General features: G+C 39.3%; 2 protein-coding genes across 3 annotated transcripts in view; one reads left to right on the top strand and one right to left on the bottom strand.

Annotated features, from left to right (window-relative positions):
• Positions 1-385: 385 nt before the first annotated feature.
• Positions 386-9,029, top strand: NIPAL1 (NIPA like domain containing 1). 2 transcript variants are annotated; one of them, XM_039550814.1, is made up of 6 exons: positions 386-548; positions 4,346-4,612; positions 5,693-5,749; positions 6,206-6,296; positions 8,102-8,262; positions 8,433-9,029. In XM_039550814.1, the coding sequence occupies exons 1-6, from the start codon at positions 401-403 to the stop codon at positions 9,005-9,007; spliced, it is 1,299 nt and encodes a 432-aa protein (XP_039406748.1). In that variant the 5' UTR covers positions 386-400; the 3' UTR covers positions 9,008-9,029. The 2 variants fall into 2 exon arrangements, with proteins under 2 accessions (XP_039406748.1, XP_039406747.1); XM_039550813.1 differs by having other exon boundaries at positions 8,403-9,029.
• LOC104690646 (tyrosine-protein kinase TXK) overlaps positions 8,977-24,501 on the bottom strand; it is a 27,873-nt gene continuing 12,348 nt past the window's right edge. The window contains exons 8-15 of the mRNA XM_010401712.4: positions 23,882-24,009; positions 22,675-22,749; positions 21,579-21,750; positions 20,654-20,870; positions 19,666-19,730; positions 17,520-17,638; positions 16,902-17,059; positions 8,977-15,589 (exon numbers count right to left, since the gene is read on the bottom strand). Coding sequence (XP_010400014.4) covers positions 15,521-15,589; positions 16,902-17,059; positions 17,520-17,638; positions 19,666-19,730; positions 20,654-20,870; positions 21,579-21,750; positions 22,675-22,749; positions 23,882-24,009 — 1,003 coding nt within the window. The 3' untranslated portion in view covers positions 8,977-15,520. The remainder of the gene's footprint in view (positions 15,590-16,901; positions 17,060-17,519; positions 17,639-19,665; positions 19,731-20,653; positions 20,871-21,578; positions 21,751-22,674; positions 22,750-23,881; positions 24,010-24,501) is intronic.

The following is a 24,501-nucleotide window of genomic DNA, read 5'->3' as shown; positions in this document are numbered from 1 at the left end:
CACAGGGAGTCATCTCAGGGTATGCATCACCAGGCACTGCCCTTGTTCTACAACGCTGGCATAGTTTGGCCAGGGAATCCCTCTGCCTGCCTGCAGATTCACTGGCCAAAGCGAGCGCTGGCATCTTGTCACAGACATAAGTGGTTGCACATCAAGACTGCTCACCTCTTCTCCCAGGTGCAAAGGGGAAGAAAATTAAATCTACAGAAACTCCCAGGAGAGGCATATGGTGCCAAGGCAGTTCAGGAGAGAAGTCTTTTCTTTGGATTCAGTGTTCAGGTGGGGCCACAGAACTCCCCAGGTCTGGGACTTGATACCGATCTAGAAAGCCCATTCGGGGTCACACCTGGAGCCCTGCATGCCCATTCCCCCCTAGGACGGGTCCGGAGGGGTGGCGGGGATGCCGCCTCCGTCTCCACCGGAGAGCGGGCGCGCCCAGGTGCGCCGGGCGGTGCCGGGGCGGGCGGAGCCGCCGGCGCGGAGCCCGCGGAGCCCCGCAGCGATGGGTCCCGGAGAGGCGCTGCCCGCCCGCCCGTCCTGCCGCGCGGGTCAGTGTGTGCGCGGCCGCGGGGGCCGGGGCACAGGGGCGGGCTGCGGGGGCGCGGCGCTGGCGGGGCAGGGCGCGGGGATTGCGCGCGGTCTGCGCGGAGGGTTCGCGAGGCTCGGGACGCGTGCGGGTTCGCGGGGCCCGGGACGCGGCCGTGCGCTGAGAAGAGGGCGAGGTGCGTGCTCCTGCAGCCCCCCTGCGCCCGCTCCGCGGGTGCGGTGTCCGGAGCCCTGCACGCGTGAGGTTTTCCTCGGCCCTGACGTCACGGAGCTATTTTCCGACGAGTGGCGCGCGGCCGGCGCCTGGGAGGCTCCTGCCCTTCTCCCGTGGCTGTCTCGGGTTAACCATCTTTTCACCTTTGTTTTGTGCTTTTTTGTGTGAGTCTCCACTCCAGGTGTGCCAGGGAAGAATTCCTTGCTTCTTCTCAGTACACCCACCTTTGGTCCCAGGAGCCATGCCTTGGCAAAGGTGGGCTTGGTATTTCCTGGGTGACCGAGAAAGGTGTTTCATGTTTCTGCCAGGGGTGACCTGAGTTGTGAGCTCAAATGTAAATGGTCACATTATGTGTCTAATCAAAGCAATTCGTTTTCGAGATGACTTAGGACCAGTATCTTCAGTGGCAGGTTAAGAGCCAAGTTGGCTGTCACTAACCAGGGCAAGTCAGCCCTGGATTGCAGGATGACAGCAAGTTAGACATGCCACAAAGAGGTGTGTTGCAACGGGCTGGCTGATCTACCCGATTCAGATAGAGAGTATTTAGGTGTTTAAGGGGGGAGAAAAAAATGGATTTAGCTGAATCATTAAAAAAGTTTAGAAGTTACAACAGCAGCTACCTTAGCTCAGACTGGTTTCCTGTTGTTGCCAGCCTTGAGTCAGAGCTGGGAGAGATTATTTCTACAAGGAGGTGTTCTGCTGACAGGTTCATGTTTGTTGACATTTGGAAGTGGGAGGTGAAACTAGCTGAGCTACAGAAACTCTGTGCTGAGCAAGCCAGGCAGCCTGAGTAATTTCTAACCTTCCTCAGCCTTTCGAAGTGATCCTCAGACTGTTCACAGAGGTAATAAAATATCAGTAATTCCCAGACCAGCCTCCTCTTCATATCTCTAAGGTGGTTCTTTGATCAGTGCAGTGACATGCCACTTTTCATGCAAGTGGAGCAAATGACATGTTAAAACTATGAAAAGCTGCTCAGCACAATAAGCAGAGATCATAACCATTCAAAATTACTCTTCTCAGTGACAAATCCAATGTTTCTTTGTGAATGTGAGCAGAGATTGTAGTTCAGACAGGAGAGAAACAACCTGTGGCAGTCACTGGGTGACTTAGTACAAATGGCATGATTAAATTTTCCTTATTCGATGTCGTAATGTATGCTGAGGAACGAAAAACTTTAAAACACACAGAAAAAGTAGCAGTAGTGTCATGTAAAAGGGAATAAGCCTGCCATTCATCTCCACCTAAATGCAAGTACGTCAGTCACAAAAAAGGAAGAAGAGTGTTACTTTCTTCACTTTAAAAACCCAACACACTGATAGAAGCTGCCCTTACTATTGCAGGTAGCTGAAAGACTATACTTATCAAGAGTACACTTATCTTCATATTTTCTTTCAATTAAACGCAAGGAATGTTACTGCTTCTCACACCAGCCTGGTTTAGCATCAGTATGGATATTGGGAGCGAAGGGATTTCATTCATCTCTGCATTGGTTTTTTTCACAGAATCATAGAATAGTTTGGATTGGAAGGCACCTTTAAAGGTTTAGACCAACCCCCATGCCATGAGCAGGGGCATTTTTGTCTTGCTTTGATATGTGTTTACTAAGAGAAAATATATTTATGCTTAAAGGACTTTTCTGTAATTTTGTTTTGTGATTTATTCTTCACTAATTATGTCAAAACAAGTACATACAAATTTTTCTTCTTCTAAGGCTATGTTAATAGTTTAGGATTTTAAAATACTTTCAGGTGCAAATGCAAATTCCATTTGTTTACATTATCCAATTGTAATTTCTAGTAATGATAAGAGGGTAGAATAATATCTATCCCACATACATGCAATAGTAATTGCATGTTGATCTAAGTTCTCCAAGATTTTAATCTTCATCTGTGGAATATGAACATACCCATCTTGTGGGAGCATTTTTATTAAGTCTGACTTAGCAATACAAAACAATTCCTGTAATATGGAAACACCCTTGGCAAACAAGGAAATGTGTTTGCACAGCCTGCAAATCAAATTATAACTTCCTGTAGTATGTTTGTTGTACAGTATGGAATGGGAAAACAGGGAGCTGGTACTCACTCTAGTTCCTTACTTTCAAAGGGTGCTGTCTCCCAGAGTTAATACCGGCATTTCCAACTGCAAATATGAGTTTTTTAAGACCTTACATATTTTAACTATTCCTTGTTAAACTGTATTAAATGAATTATCCAAGCCTGCTTATTGTTAATTGTTCGGTGAAGTACTTTTGACGTAACATTATTATTTCCAGAGCTTACATCTGAACACAGAGGCACATCCTTTCCTACTAAGTCCCCAAGTGGGGTTTTTCAGCTGGGGGTGGGGGGGAAATAAAAAAGGGAGTGTATTACTGATGCTGCCACTCATCAGGATGAATCGTTCATGTGTTATTTTAATTACAGGGAAAACGTGGAAAGCAAAACTATTTGTTGCATCCTCATTTAGATGAATCACAGTGGACTGAGCTTTTGTACTTCTGCACCAACTGTTTCATATTTTAACATGTCTTCACAAGAAAACATTTTTTTTCCTAAAAAGATTGCTCTTAAAAGTATTCCAGTCTATATTCTCTGATCCACAGTGATTGCCTGATGCATTCCACCATGAGAAACTGAGACATCAGCCTAGATTGCCTAAACCCTGTTGCAGCTTTGCTGCCTGACCTATGCTTCCCTATGCAAAATAACAACTCCTTTTGCTCTTTAAAAATGCAGTCCCTCTTCTCCTTTAAAAACACATCTAGGCTGATAACAATGATGTCATTGCCACAGACTATCCTCACAGTGATACTGATAATGCTTGGCTGGTTGAGAGTGTGAAGCTTTGGTCTCTACTCAAGATCACCCAGTTCTCCAGCAGCATTGCAGGGATAGCTGGGGGAACTGTCCCCTGTGGCCTGTGCTCTACCTCCACCCAGGGCTTGCTGAGGTTAGGTGAAATTTGCTGTAAGGTGTAATGAGACCTTCACCTGAAAATTTTAAGATTGGTTAAATAAGACTTGGCTCACACAGTATTCACTGAACACTTTTAATAAAATGTCTTAGTGCCCATATGCAGTGAGAGTTTGCTCCCTGTTTGATTTTCCTTCCTTTTTTTTCCATTTGATTTTGCAATCTTAGCTACCAATGTAAAAACAGAAGCCTTGAATTGCAGCAGGCTTGCTTTAACAGGTGAAGTCCAAAATCATGGACTCGGCTATATGTTTGTGGTCTCTGCTCAACAAAAAAGAGCCCTTTCATCTTGAGGTTTCAGGTTAGCTTTTAAGATTTTGAGTTGAATTTTACATTGAAGCTAATATATTTTTGTTGCATTCCTTGGTATTGCCCTTATTGCTTGCAAAATATGTACATAAATAATGTATGCACCCATGAACTACAGGGGTGGGTAATGACCCAGGGCAGCATTGTGTACATTGTGTAGATTTTGTGGGTTATTTGCAGAGTCAGAAACTACAAATGCTCTGGAAAGACATGAAAAGGAGTGAGCAGAATGAGGACAGGGCTCTTCCAGAGCTGAGCTTGGGTTGTGAATCATTTGTCCTTCTTTTTCTGCTCCCAGGTGCTGTGCTCTCTTTTTCTTGCTGTGACTCCTGCCAAGCATGGTGCCAGATCATCAATGTGTCTGAATCACACTCTGCTTTCATCACCTCTGTGGAGGGGACTGGCAATGAAACAAACTGGAGCATTTCCATGCCTTCTGGAAGCAAATACCACCTCTACATTGGCTTGGCTTTGGCAATAGTTTCCAGTATCTTTATTGGTTCTAGTTTCATACTGAAGAAGAAAGGACTTTTGAAACTGGCAGACAGAGGAGTCACCCGAGCTGGTAAGTGGTGGTGATGGCGTTGCTCCTGCTGGGGACACAAACACCTCTTGTAACTCAACAAAATCAAACTTCATGTCATGGATCACATGTTTAAAACTGTACTTTAATGCTTATCACAAGTCCTGTCTTGGTGAGAGATGGAGACATAGTATTATTTCTCTGTGTGTGATTACAGGGACTGGGATTTCAGAACTCATAGGACTATAGGAGCTGCAGTGGGTATTAAATCTAGTGAGTTGGTACTATTTCCTCACTGAGAGCAATTCACTACCAAATAAAATTCTCCATGCATCTTACCCTTCAAAATGCCTTTCTCTCTCTTTTTTCCATCTTTTTCCCCCTCATCTGAGATAGAAAGTCTTAAGCTGGTAACTAGGTTTAGCTTTTTGCTTTGTGTTTTTTCTCTGCTTTTTTAAAGTAAGTGCAATGAGTTGTAGAAATGATGTTTATTACACAAGTTTCTACTGTTCGTACAACTATCATCAAAGTCAACAGATGAAGAGCTAGAAAAAGAACAATTGAGCTAATCTCATAATTTCCTTTGCGTGGATTTAATGCATAGCATTAGCAGTTTTTCTTTTGTTTGTTGTGTTTATTGCAATATACTGTTCTAGAGAATTTGGTTATTTGAAAAAACTGCAATACTGAATATTCCATATACTTGCGTTTTATGTTAAAAAAAAAAATCATGTACACAAGGTCATTTTTCTTTCTATTTTCTTCCAACCTAAAGTAAAAGGAGAGTCAAACTACAGTTGACTGTATGCATATATTGGATCTGGCCTGGAAAAGCATTTTGAGACATTTCTTAAGCTCACCAAGAATCTTTATAGATACTTTACTTTTGCTTGAAACTTCCCCTCTGTGTACCTTTAGTCAAATAGAATTTTTCAGAAGTCCAAGTCACAAAGCAGTAGAGTGGTTAATTAAAATGTCAGTCAAAATTAAATATTCTTCTTGTTGCGTCCAGATAGCATGCTCTTTTGGTACTTTGGAGGTGCAAATGTGAAGCTGTACTTTTTGTTTCTTACAATTAGGTGATCTGTTTCTTCTAAGATGAGGTTACTTTTTCTCTTTCAGGACAAGGTGGATATTCTTATTTGAAGGAATGGCTTTGGTGGGCTGGACTGCTATCAAGTAAGTCACCTCTTTCCTCTCAGCCTATATGTAAATCTACAAAAAGCAGATGGTTTTAAAGAGATTTATTCCCTGATTTTTCACTCCCTTCACTTAAAAGAAGTTTCCTTGCAGTCACATTCATGACAAGCTGTTCTGATATGCCATCTTTCAAACACTGCATTTGCTCTTCAGAGCTCTTTACAGAATAACCACCTTTATTATCTGGTCAAATGCAGGGGAATTGCATCTGTCCAGCTTCTAGGAGTACTTAGGAGAAAAGTATTTAGCTTTCTTCAGCATTTATTATTTCCTGAAGAGGTTGTGCAGCTAATATTGAAATTAAAATGTGCATATATAGTGTGGAAAAAAGATTTCAGTTTATATTTGCTATCATAGCTGTCATACAAAATATTTACAATAGTGTGCCTTCTTAAATCCCCCTCCAATCTGATCCAAATGTTCTTTCTTCTGCAGTGGGATTAGGAGAAGCTGCAAACTTTGCTGCCTATGCCTTTGCACCTGCAACCTTAGTTACCCCCTTGGGTGCACTGAGTGTTCTCATAAGGTCAGTACCAATTGGGAGCAAGCCTTGGCAAATGAACCACTCACTGCATGAGGGGAAAATACTGTCTTTGGTTGGAAGTAGAGATTTCAAGTAAGAAAACTGAAAAGCAATTTATGGACAAAAAATGCTGTTTGTTGCTTGATGGTAAGATATTTTGCTTATTTAGAGCTGACTTCTCTTGGTAGATAGAATCAAAACCTTCTTCCAAAGGCCACTGAATGCCTTCCCAGTAGCCTTCCACCTATATTACAAAGTATTTCTTATCAGCATATACCAGGTACACTGCTGATGGAAGATAATTTTTCTTTTCCTAGAGAACTGAAGCTTTTTTAAAACCTGTTATCCTATTCTTCAGATGTGACAAAACTTTAAATAAGAATACAGTATTCCCTCACTAAAATGTTTTCAAAAACATTTCTATTTATAGGAGCATAATTTCATATTAAGGCACACTTAGTAAACCTTTTGGTTTTGTTTTGTCATTCTGAAATCCTTCTGGAAAGAAGGCAAAGGAAATTTTAGCTTTTTTCAATATCCACAATTAAAATTTATGGTTCTTTTGAAACATAAATGTCCTTTAAAGCCTAATTATTTCCTATGTATGAAGAAACAAATAATTCCCAAGTACTTAAATACATACAGTAATGTGGCTATCATAGTAGCAGAAGAGACATGGACTACGCATACAAAAATGTTACGGGAAATAATTTTTTAGCAAAATGAAATTATTGTATTTTAAATGTGAAACTCTGATTTTTAAGAACTGAGTATTCCATATGAAACGCTGTGTTTAAAACAACATGTGCGACATATTAAAAAACAAACAAACACAAAAATTCCCCAAAAAACCCCAAACAAACAAAAAACTCCCTAGGTTTCTTGCAATAATCTAACTGCTAAAACTGCAGCCATTCTGTCATAGTAAAATTACTGTAACTCAGTCACCTGCAGTTGTGCTGGGATCAGCATGTGGGTAGATGCAGATTAACTGGCTGACTGGCTGCTGCTTTGCCAAACAGCTTGAGTTTTATTGCCTTCTTCTTTGATGGGGATAGCAACTGTTCGAATTTTTATGAGACAGAGAGGTTTTTAGAACTTCATGTCAGTGAACTCATTACCCTTGTGTGAAAAAAATGTCTGAATTTTGATCAGTGGGTTGAATAACTGTTTGTGAGCATGTTCACACACCATTAAGCCTGTGTCTGTGCCCAAGGTTGTGCTCTAACAGGCTAATCATGCCCTGTGAGTGGTGTCATTCAGGCCGTGTTATTGTCCTTAGGTTAAATAATCAACCCCGTGGAGATCCTGGGGTTGGTCTCTTTGGAGGGGGAGACATGCCTTCTCTGTGTTTTTGGGGGGAGTCCTGGCAAGCCAGGAAGACAGTGCGCCTGGGTGGGAGAGCCTGGGGAGGGATGAGGAACAGTTTCCAAAACTCATGTGCATGGGTTATAATGGCAAATGAAGTGCTTTGAACCATTTTTGGAAGGAAAAAGCAGCTCTTGTACAGTGAGAGTGCATACCCTGACCCAGGCAAGCAGGAATGAGAAGTTCCTTAGCAAAGTGGACTTTTTTACAACCTGGAGGAAAGTGAGCAGGGTTGCTAAACTCCCTAAAACCTGACCTTACCTTCTTGGTCATGAACAACTTTCTTGGAAAAACTCCTTACAATTTGATTGTATCAGGCTGGTTTACCATATATCCAAATTCAAAAGAGGTTTTGAATTACTGTCATGCGACACAGAGAGATTCTGAATGTCTTTTGTGGCTGGTGGAGCTGAACATTTTATTTCTATTTTCCTGAACAGTGCTATATTGTCATCCTATTTTTTAAATGAGAAGCTGAATATTCATGGAAAGCTGGGCTGCATACTGAGCATTTTGGGGTCAACGGTCATGGTTATTCATGCCCCAGAGGAGGAGGAGGTCACCTCACTAGATGAGATGGAAAGAAAACTGCAAGATCCAGGTCTGTATGCAACTGCACCAAACACATGCTACAGTTCATAGGGAAGTGTCCAGGACGCTGAACAACTCTGAGCATGTACTTGGACATAGTCTGGTATTTTATCTCATGTGCATTACTCTTGCCTTTCCTCTTTCTTACAGCCTTTGTTACATTTGCTGTTCTCCTAACAGTGGTTGCACTTGTCCTGATTGTTGTTGTGGCTCCAAGGAGAGGTCAGACAAATATATTGATCTACGTTTTAATTTGCTCACTCATCGGTGCCTTCTCTGTCTCGTCTGTGAAAGGCCTGGGCATTGCCATTAAACAAATGCTGGAGCGGAAGCCAGTCTATGGCCATCCATTGGTTTACATTTTAGTGGGCATCTTGGTGCTCTCAGTCAGCACTCAGATCAACTATCTCAACAAAGCACTGGACATGTTCAACACATCCCTGGTGACACCTATTTATTACGTGTGCTTCACTACAACGGTGGTGACATGCTCCATCATCTTGTTCAAGGAGTGGAGTAGTATGGAACTGGGTGATATCATTGGAACCCTGAGTGGATTCTGCAATATCATCATTGGTATTTTCCTATTGCACGCTTTCAAAAACACTAACATCACCTGGAGTCAGTTGATGTCCACTGTTGCCAAAGAGTCATCACTACCACACCTTGAATTTGAAACCAGTCACACTTTGCTGGAAAGCATGGAAGACCCAGCTTTGGCATATGAGGAGGACAACATTTTATTCAGTCAATGAAATACTCAAGGAATGTTCCTCATCAAAGTATCACAAATTGCAAACTCAGCCCACCCATGTCTACTAGAATGCTCTACTTTTCTGCAGTCCTCTGGAAATTTGTCTGTGAGGCCTTTGTTAAGTGTGGGCCACTCCTCTTGCCAGTTGTTAGCGTAATGAATTAAAATGTTCAATAATTAGCATGACAGGCAGAAACCTGGTAGTGATTGTATGTTAGGCAAAGAAAAACATGGTCGTTTTTTTATGCAGCATTTCTTCTTGGGAAATTTTAGTAAAAACCAATGGTCTTTGTAAGCTACATTTAAAAAATGCAATTTTCTTTTAATGCCAAAAGACAATCCTTGCTGAAGTGACAGGTGCTCCGCTATTATCTTGGTGATGGCCTTAATATTTCTGGCTTTCTTTATATTTTTATAATTTATTGCCAAACAAGCTTGTAGATACTCTACATGAAGGATATTCATTGGAGACATGAAGAAAACAGTGTTTAACCCTCAGCTTTTAATATAAAATTTTATGCAAGACTTTTTCAATTTGATGACCTGCCAGTGAACATTGATTAAATGTCACAAAAAAATTTTAGCAAATACAATTCTTAATAACTCTCATCTTTTCTACCCAAGGCATCCTAAATGGATTGTGAATCTCTGAATGTACGTCTACCTTTTTATTTCAAAACTAAGACCAAGTTTAAGAAAAAGAAAATTCACCAGAGGCCTGAAAAAAGCTGCTACTGGCTTAAAAAGTTACATGAGCTTATAGAATTAAGTATTCAAAGGCAGAAGCAAACCAGAACATGCAATTAAAAATTTTCATTTTGTTCTATATTATTTTGAGGATTAAGAAGGGGCTTTACTTGTTTTTATACTTCTTCCTAGTACTGCCATCTATTAATTAAAACCCATTTAAGCTTTTCAAATTTTTTTCCTCATTTTCTGGAAAGGTATTGTTCTTTATTAATAATAAAGCAGTCCTGTTAATTTTTATACTTTTGTAAGTGCAAAATCCATTTTACAATCCATGCACTACTTCTAAAAATACTAGGTAAAGGATGGGCTGTAGGCAAGGAGTGAGAAACATCAAAACATCTCTTTTTTTAGTTTGGCCTTTTCATCTTTTCTAAAAATGAGTATTCACCTCTATTAGACATTTAACAATATGTTAATCTACCAGAGGCCTTGAAGATTGGTATCTATACAACAGTATGTTCCTCAGTTGTGCTCACTGATCTTCATGCCACAAAAAAGCTTGCACAGTCCATGGTTTACTCATTACAATCCCCTTTGTTTTCCACTTTGTTAGTAAGTAAGTAACTTCAGCAATCAGATGTGTGGATGGTGACAAGCTCACCAGAAAGTAGTATTTCTAGTCTTTGGATTTTTAAGTGTGAGTCCAGAAAGTTTTCCAGAGGATGCCAGCACTTCAGCAGTTAAAAACTGGTTTTAATCAGATGAGATTTATATGCCAAGCAGAACTTCCTCATGGAGCAGGCTAGATGTTTTGTAATGTTCAAAAGGTTTAGTAGAAGAGGACAGTTTGGATAGAAAACTGTTCCACCAAAGAAAGCTCCTAATTTAGCTGTAAGAACAAAAGGGTTGCTGCTTATATTTCACATGTTTATGTGGAAGCACTGTTACCCAGGAAAAGGAACATTTTCACAAAAAATGTACTTGCCTTCAAAATATAATGACACTGAATACATTGTCAGTTTGGAATATTTTTCAGCCAATTGACTGATGAGACTTGCAGCAATTCTTTGCTGTTAAAATGCATGTGTTAAAAACGCTTCAGAGAACAGGGTTTAATTACTTCTTAGTTAATGTGGAGAATACTTTGGTTTTATTGACCAGATTCAAGCTTCAAAGTCTTCATAGTTAAAAACAAGTAATACAAATAATAAAAAGACTAAAGATGGAGGGGCTTTTATAGTTTGTTTTTTAACAAAAACTTGAATTGCTTTTCACTCTGAATTACACAGTTCAGAGAATAACTCAAGAAAATATGGACTGTAAAAAAGGGAGAAAGAAATGCTTTTGCATAGTTTGTGGCCTCTTTATTTGCTTATACAGTCATCACTGTTGTGTGACCAAATGAGTTATTTGTAAGAAAAAGCAACCAGTCCCATTCTTGGATGGATGTGTGTTGCCTTTTTTTAAAGATATGTCATAATACTTTCTCTGAGAAGAGTGTGGACTCTTTTCATACCAACTGCTGGCAATAATTAACTTGTACCAAGCAAAATTCCTGTATTTTCTACTGGACCTGTGTATCTGCTATTACACATAAATAGCAACTAATAATAAAAGAATGTTAATGTCAAAAAACAAAGTTAATGCTTATTTTCATGGTGCACAAGAAGCCCATCATGTTAAGAAATAAATTAGTGGCTAACTTTTGTATAAAAACACTTGTTGTAAGAGATGTTATTTTTTAAAAATGTTTAGTTACTAGTTTGGAATAACTGATTTTTTAATTGAAATTATGCTAATATTTCTCTTGTAATAAATTATTCACGGTTATGTACTAAATGATCTGTGTTTTTTAAACAATGGATAAAAAAGAGTGTCATTCATATTTCTAAACTAGAGCAGAAAATCAAAAGCTGATGTATTAGCCATGTCTGTCTCACAGCCAGTCTCAATGGAGAGTATTTCAGTGAGTTGTCAGGTTTTCTTTTTTTACTTTTTCTAAAGTAATTAGATGTGTTTTGGTATGTAGGGTGAGTGGTTAAGAACTAGAACAAAGCAAACCTCAGAGGCAATACATTAGTAACCAAATTACAGCTTTTAGATGCTGATACTGAACAAATCTTGGCAGCTACTCATTATTGCCATACCTCAGGACAAATTAACGGGCAATTAAGTTCATTACATAGCTGCACCGACTAAATGTAGGCAGGTCAAGAAGACTTGGGTAGGTTGAAAAATCTGTATGATTTTTTAACTATCAGTTAGTTTCTATAGAAATCTGTTCTACCATTTTTGTTTTCCATCCACACTTGAAAGAACAATGCTATAAAAAGTCTTTATCCCAAAGGGTACATATTCAAAACTTCAAACTCTACTCATTAGGGTTGCATCCTGGAGCTATATGGGGAATTGCATCCTTCTAGCAAACGCCATTCTCTCTTTAAATTCCAGCAAAATAAAACTGGCAAGCGTGTTAGAAAATGTCTTTCCAGCAGGGCAGGTCTGCAGTAGCTGACTCCTTTTGGGCAGGTTTTTAAATGGTGCCACAGTTCAGAACATGACTAGGATGCTGAGCAGGAGTCAGACTGGTGGTGCATGAGGGAGGATTGATGGTGGTGTGCTTTAGTGTGTCTGTAGAGCCTCCCATCTGTGAAATTTGTGGGGGGAGGGGGGAGGAGGGGATGGGAATTGGTCCGAAAACCAAATGGCACTGGAGACAAGTGTTACTAGCCCTGTACACACTAGTAATTGGTCTGCATTGCTTCTCAGGAGTACTTTTGACAAGTGAATTCATTTCACTTTCTGAAATTACATTCCATTTTGTCAACAATGCATCTTTTTTTATAGAAAAGAGATGTATCCTAAGTGGCTGGCTCACAAAAGCTTGGAATTCTGTCTTTTTTCTTCCTATCCATAATACAGACTTGTTCCAAGTTTTCTGGTGTTTGATCAGGAAACAGTAGCTAAATTTTTACAAATGCTGAACACTCCTACAGCCTTTGACAGGAGGTTCCCTGTATGGAGGTGTCTCCTTTATTGCTTTTTCCAGATCTCATTTTTATCACATGGAAGTCTGAAAAAACCAGCAGACATCTCTTTATGGTCAGTGACAAGGATGTCACTCACTGTTCACCCATTTTTGCCTATATGGTTAGAATTTGAACTGAGCTCACAGTCACCATGAGGTCTAAGGTGGCCTACTCAGTCTTTATTCAAGGGTGTAGCTGTTCTGATAAATAAATACACTGTAGATACCTGACCTTTGTACTGTAGACCATTTCTTGCTGCCAATTAAGCACCAGTTTTACTGACTCTGAATCATGTTCTAGTGCTTTTTCATTTATTTACTGTCAGCTTGATGATAGCAACTGTTAAATTTATCTGTGTCAGAATGTTAATAACAGCTTCCTCAAATCTTTCCCCAAGCAGCCTACAGAAAGATTATATTGGGAAGTGGAGGCCTGGTAGGCAAGCATTATTGGCTCCAGGTATTAGACCAGCATGTTGCCAGGATGCGTGCATATTCACCATGGGACAGCTCAGTGAGACAGGCAGGAGCAAGGTGCTTTGAGTACACAAACCTAGTGGAGCTGATTTTTACTGCATGGTGCTGTAGCATATTGCATACTAACTTGCAGTAATATGGCAAAACCAGTTTTACAAGAGCTGTTAAAAAAGATGCCTCATATATTATTCAAAGTCCCCAGGTATTTCCTATTGCAGAGACAGTTTGAATTTCACATTTGTAGTGCATCATCTGTGAAAAGCTTTGTACTTCTGTCGCCTGGGCATAAACTGTGGTGAGCTCCACGTGTGTACTGTCTCATTGTCTCAATTTTGGCTGAGAGGGAGTGGAGCCAGGACAGCTGACCTGACCTGGCCAAGGGGATATTTCATAGCATAGAACATCGTGATCAGTGCATAAACTGTGGGGCAGTTGGCTGGGGGACTGCTGATTACTGCCTGCAGATGGGCTGGGCATCAGTCTGCAGGTGGTGAGCAGTGGTACTGTGCATCATTTGTTTCTCTTGGGTTTTCCTCTCTCTTTCTCCTTTTAATTGCTATGCTATTGTTACATTTTACTTTGTTTCAGTTATTAACCTGTTCTTATCTCAACCCACAAGTTTTACTTTCTTTCTGATTCTCTACCCCACCAGGGCAGAGGTCAGTGAGTGAGCAGCTACGTGGTACTTTGTTGCCAGCTGGGGTTAAACCACAACAGCTGTATGGATCTGCATTCATTCATAGGTCTGAAAAAGGACTGAATGCTCATAAATAAATTGATTATGAAAGTAAACAGTGACATCAGTTGGTGGCAATTCTTCTGGCAAATTACATGAAATAATAAGAATATCAAGCTTTATTTGATACAGAAATGCCATAGAAGTGTGTTTGAAGGTAGTCCCAAATGTTCAAACAATGGGACTAACAATTTCCTTTCCCAAGGGATGGTAACTATCAAAATACTACAGCAGTAAAGATGACTGATTACTGCCAGGACTATATTTGACTAAGATATGCCATCATCTTTTGGAAATTCAAAACTCTGTGGGTTTTTCTGTATTTAATTTTATTGTTACAGTTATTTTTTAAATTTGGAAATGAAAAATTAAATTGTGACTCAATTCGTGACAAAAATTAAACTGAACTCAGTCATTCATTAGCTAGCATGTTTTACATATTTTGTCTACAAATCCCTATAAAACTAAATATTGTGATGTACTTATCTATAATTCACAATGCAATCACATATTTTCAAGAACATATTTATTTTTAATGGTCCGACTATTTTGTTTTAAATAATTATGAATTCCATCTGCCTTTCCTTCTCTACAATATATTTATATTGACCATAGTTAAGATTTAAAATTAAAAGTGGATAATGACATAAGAAGTAGGGTTGCAGACATGTCCATGTAAGATATCATGAGATCCATTTGAGCTTTACTGTCAGGTTCCAGTTTTAACTTGCCTTTTAACCATTCTGGGCATTTGCAAGGGAGGACTAAAGCACGTGTGGGCATTTGAGTAGGCAAGAGCAGAGGAATGGGAGAAAATACTGGAAAATTGTGGAGAGGTTGGAATAAAATAATCCTTGCTCCCTTTCTGTTATTAATGAATTGGAATAGAAGACACCTTGACCTGAAATGCAGGTTTAAAATGGCTTCAGAGGTGCTCAATCTTTCCAGTCACTCAGATGTGACTTGGGAAATGCTAAGTGGGGACTGCTGCCTTTGCTCCCTTTCCCTGCCTTTGTCCAAGCAGTGGGTACAGGCACATGAGTGGGCACTGCTCCAGCAGTCACTCACTTGGCTTGCTGTCCCTTGGAAACAGTGCTCTGGTTCTCCAGGGCTGGATGCTTTGCAGTGCACAAGGACTTGCCTTTAAAAGTGACCTAGCCAGAGCTTTATCAGAGGTTCTTCCATCATTTTTGCTGCTGCTAATCAGTATTCCCCAGTGCATGAGTCATAGTAAGTACCAAATAATTTAATAATATCGATGCAGGAATTAGTGTAGCTCTGAACAAAAGAATGAATAAAAAGGTCTATAAGGTGAGTAGGCTTGGTTACTGCTTTTCAGACAGAAGATATTCCTCCCTAATCCTGAAAACAAAGCCTTGAGAGTCCCAAACCAGTCTCCTGGAGTATCTTTCTCAAATAAGTAAAAACTGGGCCAGGACCAAACAGCTACTTCAGTATGTAGAATGATGGTACTGTGATTTAAGTAAAGACTTCTGTAAAAGGTTGATGTTTTCTGTACCAGCTACATTAGTGGCATGCTTAATGCTAACCTTTCAGTAAATATATTGGTATAAAATCTGTGATTATGTCATCTCTGCTAGATCTGTGAGGGTCACTATTAACTCTGCAAAAGTAGGACGTCCTTCAGGTTTCTGAAAAGAAAAGCAGAGGATAAACTTATGTTAGCAGATTGGTCAACTACAGCACCAGACTTCAGAAATTGGATAGAAGTACATATGAGACACAACTTAAAAATTACATTTTATTAATACAGAAGAAAAGATCAAGTTTGTCATTTGAGAGAAAAAAAATAATCTGCTATTCATGACACCAGCAGCATGAGCACAGGCACTTGTCAAAAAATTCCTGAAATTCCTTTATACTTATTTCAATTCTGGATCAGAATTCCTATGGAATTTCTCCTTGCAGTAGGTCTATGGAAAGCCCTACCTGTCAGGAAACCATGATACTCAGGAATGCTTCCTGGATTGTTGAAAAAGAATCTTCACTGCTGTATAATTTGAAGTGCTGCAGCTCAGTATGGAACGAACTCCTGTCTGGTGGCAGACAGAAAAGAGAACTTCTTCCCCATGATCTCTCTGCTGGCTAGCACTCCAATGGATGTTTGCAGTAAGCAAGCAAGCTGGATGCAATCTAGATTTCCATATCTTAAGGTTTTTTTTTACTCAGAATTTAAAAATTTCATACAGAGTTAAAAGGTGGGAGATAAAGGAGACAATGGAGCAACAAGATTCCCTGGCTACTCACTGTGTGTGCCTACACATTTACATGAAAAAATTGCACACAAAGCTCTTCTGAAAATACTTTTAACCTAAAATAAAAGATTCATTTCCTAGAGACTAGAGAAGGAGGGTGCTCAAGGGATTAATAAGGTGGATAAGTTGATGAAATCAGTGTTTTGATACCAATCTAGGAAGTAATAGGTGCTGGACAAATGGCAAAAGAACATGAAGTACTAAATCAGTTTGGGGAGGGTGAAAGGGGCACAGCCTAGGAGCTGTACTGATGTACAGAGATACTGATATACACTTGAAAAACGGGGTTCAAAATCTATATTTAGTGGGCATATCCACTTGGTATACGAATGTGTTACAGTTATCATTCAGAGCAGATCTAGAGAAAGCTATGCATGATACAAAGGTGTGAAAAAGGTACTACATTGGACCGAGTAGAGAAACATGACAACAGTGGCATATTCCAACCCAGGGATGGTCTAGACCTATTGTACTGATAGTGTGCTTTATATTTATTACCTGCAACAGTCAAAAGAAGCAGAAGCTTGTAAACTTAGGTGTGATTTGTGAAAAACATAGTTGAAGATGCTGAGAATGCCATAGATGTGAAATAAGGATTTAATGTCTTGATCTTTTAAGATTGCTTTTATATCCACATTAAAAATTAATAATAAAGTAATACCCCAGGGAAACAGAAAAGACAACAAACCTCATGCCAGCAGCTGTACATGACTTTGTACACATGATGCGATGCCAAATGTGGTCGATAAAGTCGGTTACCCTGAGAAATCTCATGGACAACTTCAGCATTTGACTTGGTTTCAAAAGGCATTTTGCCTTCTGTGAAAACTTCCCACATCAGTACACCTAGAAGTGAACCAAAATAGGTTTAGGACAAAACAAAAGACACCAAACCCACAAGCTTTTAACAATATTAGGAAAATAAAAAACACTCCTGATTCTTTTTTGTATTGAAAAATACATGAAAATATGGGCAGCCTGAGCTGAATGAAGGATACAACCCAAACCATTTTCAACTAATGTAATTCTGCTCTCTTTTGAGTCGGCTAAGGTGGTGGTCCACGAAACTCAGATGAAGATATATTTGGCTAATGAGGACTTATCAAAAGTGCACATTTCAGTCAAAATCTACTTTTTAGGTACATAACCTTCCTACTGAAAAACCCATTTGTCCAATATAAGCAAGATTTGGAAAATGGGAAGGACTGCAGCTTAAGATAGGTAGTGCAAGTAAAAAGTTACATTTTCCTGAATCACGTCAGTAGTTTTATGGAAGCGTAGTTGCACATTCACCTAATCAACTCACCAAAAGACCAGACATCTGATTTGCTGCTATATTTTTTGAAATGAAAGACTTCGGGAGATGACCATTTGACTGGAAACTTGGCACCGGAAGAGCTGATATATTCATCACCAATGACATACCTAAAGAATAAGAGGAAACCACATGTATTTGAATGAGTGACATTTTCACAAATGGTTTAGAATTCCATAAAAATAGCGTCAATTTGGAAACAACAAGACTATATCACTATTTTAGTATAAAATGAACAAAAAACCCATACTGGAAGCTATTTACTTAAAGAGATTTCTGTTTAAATAAATTATTTGGAGTATTCATCAGAAATATGTCAGAATAAAACATTTTGATACTATCATAAGACTGACAGGATGGTTATTATTGTCATCTTGGGTGTACATTGATAAGACACACCACCATGGGCAGGAAAACCAGTGGCAATAAATAATTGCTTTTTCTAAAAAAGTCTTTTTTTAAAAGGATCCACCTTTTCAACCACTTGTTCTACCAAAATATGACTCTTGCTGCCCATCTTCACAGATGCAGTATTAGGGACATTGTTACCAAAGCAACACACAAAGAAATGTTCATCACATTTGAGGCAACGGTTCTTGTAGGTGCACTAAAGTAATTGTTTTTGCCCAAGCTTATAGGAGCTGACCTCCCAGATAAGATGAAATTATGTGCCTAATGCAGGCATTTATAGGGCAACACTTTAAATGGTTACTAGGCTGACCCCTACATACTTAGAGACTCTGGGCACATTTTCCAAGTACTACTGTCCTGAGCAGGTCACAGACGTGCCGTACACATTTATTCTCAGGGAAAGCATAAAGTTAATTTTTTTAAGCACCTTTTAAAGGAGGTCACATTGAAATAAATAATCTCTTTGCCTCACTTTCTCATTTTGGTGCAGGCACAGAAGCATGGGAGTTTATTGAATAAGGAACATATGAAATAGCAGTACAAAATAAACCTGTAGTTGTAGTTGTGAGCTCTGAATAATTAGGTTGTGTTCCCATCACTTTTCCACAGCCTCCCCAGGAGAGTGAGTCCTAGAGCCACACAACTAATCTCCACTTTGTGGCCACAGTGAGCCATTCAGGTCCATTATTCTTAAGCTAGACGCTGACAGCCACCTTGGTCTTACTTGTTTCCTGTTTCATTTGGATAAGTCCAGAGCCCTGATATTGGCCTTACCCTTTTGGGGAGCAGTACAACCATGGTACAGGATAGCCCTTTGAAAAACAAGTTCTTAGCTATGAACTTCTAGGGTGTTGAAAGCATGAGGTTAGAAATATGGGGCAAAACCAAAGGAGCATAGCTGTGCTGATCTAACGATTTGCAGCTGCAAGGTAAGTGTCACCACAACCTTCTGCTCAGAGCCACTGACTCTTTCAATCTCATCTGCCTCCTAAGTGAGCTGATTCAGTCTGCTAATCCCACGGAAAAAACAGCCAGTAAAACACAAAAGTGGAGAGCTTTGTGCTGAGCTTGGAAGAGGAAAGAAGGAAGGAGACATCCCCTTTGGGTAGCATTCAGTCATTTGGTCAGCTCAGCTGTGTCCTCTGAGGAAAGTCCATGAGGCTAGAGTGATGTTTCTCAGGCTGGTGCTTGTCAGAGTTGAGTGGGCTCTCTTTCCTCACTTTGGCTGGTTCTATTGCTAAGCAGAAAAACCACTTCCCTGCCAGGGCAGGATGTATCACACTTCCTGCCCACCCTCCTGGTCCTCCCTCCATCCTGCCTCACCTACTCAGCTACCGCTGCCTCGAGAGGTCAGAACCAGCTCCCAGTCCTGTCCCTGGTGACTTTCTGTCCTCCATCCTGCTCAGGAAAGTTGGGGAACTTCTTTCTTCAAGCTTCTGTGCACTCTGGGCACTTCTCTGCCCATAAACACCTCTGAAGTTTACCTAGCACTTTGTTTACCTATCTTGCACTCACCAAGAGTGACACGTCACATGTCACAGAGATGTCACATGACATCCCGTTCATGGTACAGCGGTTAAACAACATTACAATTTTCATCAGAATTCAAAAATTAACCACAGTGGGATTCCCCAAACCAGTGAAGCAAGCAGAGAGGTTAACTAAAGATCATGCTGCAGCCCTCTGAGAATAGGTGCTCACAAAACCCTTGTTGATGGCCTCGTACCTCGCCATGCCAAAGTCGGATACTTTAACAACATGCTCCACATTGACTAAACAGTTTCTTGCAGCCTGGGGAAAATGAGAGAAACATATCTGAAATCTTTGTTAAAGAATTTTAAGAAAAACACAGCAGCTGATTATATTTGCTTCAGCTCATACTGTTTATATCTTAAAGGAGATTAGTGTATTGGTCAAAAATATTTGTGAATTTTTGTCTCTGAGTCAGTGAACATATTTCACTACTGTGTAGTTACACATACATAGCACATAACAACTTAAATGCTTGTAGGGTGAGTTGCAATATGTTTAGATATTCTTGAATGGTGAAAGAATTTCAGGCTGCAGTCTAATGATCCAACCAGATATTTTCCTGAATATCAACACTAGGACAATTACTGTGAAGTTTAAACATGTTTTTTTATGTTTTCATTACAGAAATCAAGAACCTCCTGGTAATTTTCAAGATTTTACACATCTTAATGCAGCTAGGTAGGAGAGAAGGAAGATTTCCTCTCTACATCCAAATGTGAGCATTGAAAAAGTATCAGGGAGTAAAGAAACAAGCTCTTCTCCTCTAATTCCCTGCCTATGGGCAGAAAAGCCGCTCATATATCCCAGCATTGAAGGATGGCAGTAGGGAGCCAAAAAAATATAGATAGAAAAAGATTTCATTTTTTAAAATTCTCATTGTTGCTGACCTTTTGTAATGCTGTGATTCTGGTTGTATTGTGATCACCTTTCTATTGAGGTGTCCTAATACCAGATAGTTCCATGTCAATATCCTAATTCTCTCTGACCTCCAACAGAAAAACTTTTCTCAAGTAGTTTTTTGATCTCTCCATGGGTAAAATAACAGCTGAAAAGTTTGGGTTTGCCTTACTAGATCCTGTAGGGCTGAAGTCTTACAGGACACATAATGTCCCATAAAGTGCAACAGCACATTCTTTACTGCAAGTATTTGTCAAGAGCCTCAGAAAACCGATTGTACTTACTAAATCACGGTGAATAAAGCTATTTCTTTCCAGATATTCCATCCCTTCACAAACATCCTGGCACATGCTCAGGAGAATGCCTCTGCCAAATTTCCCCCTCCTTTGCCGAAGGTAATTGAGCAGGCAACCATTTTCCATGAATTCAGTCACAACGTAGAGAGGTTTGTGATGTGTACACACTCCATAAAGCTGGACCAGCTTTGGGTGGGAGAGTTTCCTGTTTAAAATCACATTTTAGACAGGCTAATATTTGTTCTTGGCAGGTAACTAGACTTTTGATTCTCATGATGGTTTTGAAAAATACTTTCACTACTTGATAAACAGTATCTTATTCAGCTGTCTTCAGAGCTCTCCCACTACCTAGCACATTCCGGTCTACAACTTCCTCCAAAAAGTTCACTCTGTGAACTCATAATTGCTCATCAGTTATATAAATGCAGTGAATGCAAAGCTTGATATGGTTGGTGCAAAATGCAAAGGTCCAGTTACGCTTGGCCTGCAGGCAGGAACCTTGACCCTGCAAGAGTTCTTCTCTGGGCTTTGCCAAGACCTCATGTGGATACTTCCCTAATTTGCAAAATTTGCAAATATGGTAATATGGTTTCTCAAAAGCTTTAGTTACATAAAAGCTCTGCCAGTGTTCCTAGAGACACTGAGTTATGGATTAAAGAATAGTTGTAGGAGCATGTTCACATTTTTCCAGAACATTTACTCCCCATTGAGCTCCACAGTACAAAGCAGGGCACACTCTAAAGGAAGAGTCTGGGCATAGGAAGCATCTGCATCTGTTTGGTTCAGACCTTTACATCAGCCTTTCTGTCCCCCACATCCATCATTCCCATCAAACTGCTTTGTCTGTTTGTTTGAAATGCAATTAGGTTATATTCATTTCTTGGTAAACTGACAGAACATCCTTTGTACTTACATCATCAGTTTGGCCTCCTCCATGAAATCATCTTCAGACATTGCACCTTCATTGATTGTTTTGATGGCAACCTTGATAGTTTCTTTCCATTTACCGAGATAAACAACTCCAAACTGCCCACGCCCAAGTTCTTTCAGGAACACCAGTTCAGATGGGTTTAATCCCCATTCCTCTGTAAAAGCAGCCCAATATGCCAGAAAAGTCAGGCCAACTTTCCTGAGCCATGCTCCAGGACACACACCTTGCCAGCTGCAGTTAATGCACGCAGCGAAGCATCATACCTGTGCATGAGCTATAACATGTTTTAAATATCTGAAAATTTTCACTGGCTCACATATGTTTAAATATAAATTATATTTTAGAGTTTGAAGAATGTGATTAGGGATTTTGCTTAATGTAGAAATGTCTGAGGCTTGAAGATAAGGCAAGTGTTTAGCTTTGATTACACATGAGAACTTTTTTGGCATTATTATATGTGATGTTTTTAGCTCCAAAGCAGTTCCAGATGGATAGTATAGCTACAGAAATAGTCAATGGCTACCTTTGTTGTAGTAACTACAATAGTTCTACCCTTCAGAAATATTAAGCCTTGAGATTCATGGGAACATGAAAAATACTCAGTTTTGGAGGTTCCTATTGTCCAACAGATGGTATGAAATTCCTGATCTATATACACAAAACTGGCATTTATTTCTTGTTTGTTTTAATACCATGTAAGATTCCATTCTTATTTCTAAAACCTGTATAACTGACAATCTTCTCCATAAATAGTATTAATTTCAGGTTTCAAGTTCAATTTCCTAAGTATTTAAATAAATCAAATAGCCTTTCAAACATCAGTTTGAGTCTTAGGTTCACTTAGAAAAGTCCAAATAGCTCTGAACTGCACTGGTGGTTGTAACAGAAGCACAACAGTCACTGCACAGAAACAGCTGAGTCAGGTGTCTCATTTGGTACTGACACCTTACACTGTTTATGTGTTTCTCATCACCAGGAATTTCACAGATACAACTTAATTATTATCTGGGTGAATATGATCTAAGCTCTTGCCTAGGCAGATAGCTAAATCTCCTTCAAAAGAAGATAAAAATTTTACCATAACTCAATTCTACTGTTTCTGGTGAAGTACATCCATCTGATCTGACTGGATGTCGGAGACGTGTAATAAGACCTGTAGGGGACAAAACAACAATATTTTGCTGACCAATTACTTAATTTTAAAATATGCCATATCATACCTCTTCTCAAACAAAAATACTTGGAATCTGATGTAAATTTCTTATTTCTTGAAGTTACTTTTGCTTACAGTTTGCTCAGATAAAACACTACAGTTAGAAGAAATGGAGAAAGACTTTAATAGGGCCCTGACTACAAAAGTATTTATACTTTCATAAAGCCAACAGTGATACTCTTGCTTGTTTGTACAATGACAGTGATCTTAAATGAGTTCTAAAATGCTGTGTCACTGACCTAAACAGTGTCTGCCAGCACGACTTCCCAGGTTTGAAATATTTTTGTGCCTGTCATTCATTTCTTTTGCATTCATAGGCCAATAGTACCAGTGACTACATCCCTCACCAAGGACTCCCTGCATTCATTGATTCTTCCCACTATTACTTTTAGGGCCATTTCTGCTACAAGTGTTTCCTACAATCCTCCTTCCTCCAGCAAAAGGCTCTGTCCATTTCCATATCTTCCTCTCTAACTAGTGAAGTGATCTCTGTGTGTTTTCCCATCTTCATTCCTTCAGAGTAAAACCATTTTAGATTGTATTAAAATTATGGGCAGAACCAAGCTGAAGGATATTTTTCATGCAAAAAATTATAAAAATCTGCCATCAGCCAACAGTTAGAGGTGTCTAACCCTGGTAAGCTGAAAGCCGGTGTTAAAGAGTCCTTGTGCTCCTAATTCTGACACTGATTGTTTGTGGTATGGGTTGGGTTTTTCTTCAAAATCAGTAGAATGCTGCCTGCTGATGCACAGCATAGCTCCTGCTTTTATTAAATTGCATGTATACAGGTCCTTGTCATAGACAAAGAAAGAATTATGATCAAATTTCACCCAAGCCCTATTCAGTCAAATATGAACAAAGAGCAGGCTTCTATCTTTGCTAAAATTATTTAATACATCTAAATGAGTTTAGTAGTTTCACTTCCCCCATGGTATATGCACACAACAGCTATGACTTTGGCATAAAGAATCAAGGCATATTTAAATTCATTAGCAATAGAAACACTTGTGTCTCTTTTTATAAGAAAAGTATTAGGAAAAGATGTAAAACCATATCAGCTTACATGCATTACCTGCAGCATTGTGTTGATGATACTTGATGAGTTCAGGAACAGATGAAAAGAGATAGTTTTCTGCTACATAATATTGTCCGAAGTGATTTTGTTTAATTTGATAATGTAGAATATCTCCATTATGACTTCTGAAATCAACAAAGCATTGTAATTTTCAGTAAAAATAATTTATACTATAAATCTGCTTAAATTTCACTTTGAATTATGAAATTGAAAGCATAGAAAAATCTGAAAACTTGGGATACAGTTCTCAACTTAAAATGGCTGTGTGCAGCTGGGAAACTGTTTGAGAAGAAAAAAAAAACAAGACTCCTTGAACGGCTATTTCTCCCAACTTTGGGAGATAATTGCACAATGGTTTTTGTTGCCCAAGTATTTTTTACCCCTGTACCATTGCAGTCATAATAAATAGCCATAGTGTCCAAGAAGTGCTCCTCCTAATTAAGCATTTATTTGAATATAACCTCTTAAAATTAAAATGTCCCTAATTACCTATATTTTCTCCCAAAAACTTAAACACAAATTCATTTATAACATGGGATTAAATTTTCTGTTCTACTTCTTCAAAGGGTCTTCATTGGAGCCTTTGTTTGATACCTTTGTTTTTCTGTATTTTCTGT

This window comes from Corvus cornix, chromosome 4 (assembly GCF_000738735.6).
Source record: "Corvus cornix cornix isolate S_Up_H32 chromosome 4, ASM73873v5, whole genome shotgun sequence".
Classification (NCBI taxonomy): Eukaryota; Metazoa; Chordata; class Aves; order Passeriformes; family Corvidae; genus Corvus; species Corvus cornix.
This window is presented reverse-complemented; position numbering and strand designations above follow the sequence as displayed.

Bases quoted from the DNA above. Each gene is read 5' to 3' on its own strand.
- NIPAL1 (XM_039550813.1), top strand. From the start codon at position 401: ATGCCGCCTCCGTCTCCACCGGAGAGCGGGCGCGCCCAGGTGCGCCGG. The intron at 4,613-5,692 runs GTAAGTGGTGGT...TTTCTCTTTCAG, and splicing joins CAGAGGAGTCACCCGAGCTG to GACAAGGTGGATATTCTTAT. The intron at 8,263-8,402 runs GTCTGTATGCAA...TCTTTCTTACAG, and splicing joins AAGAAAACTGCAAGATCCAG to CCTTTGTTACATTTGCTGTT.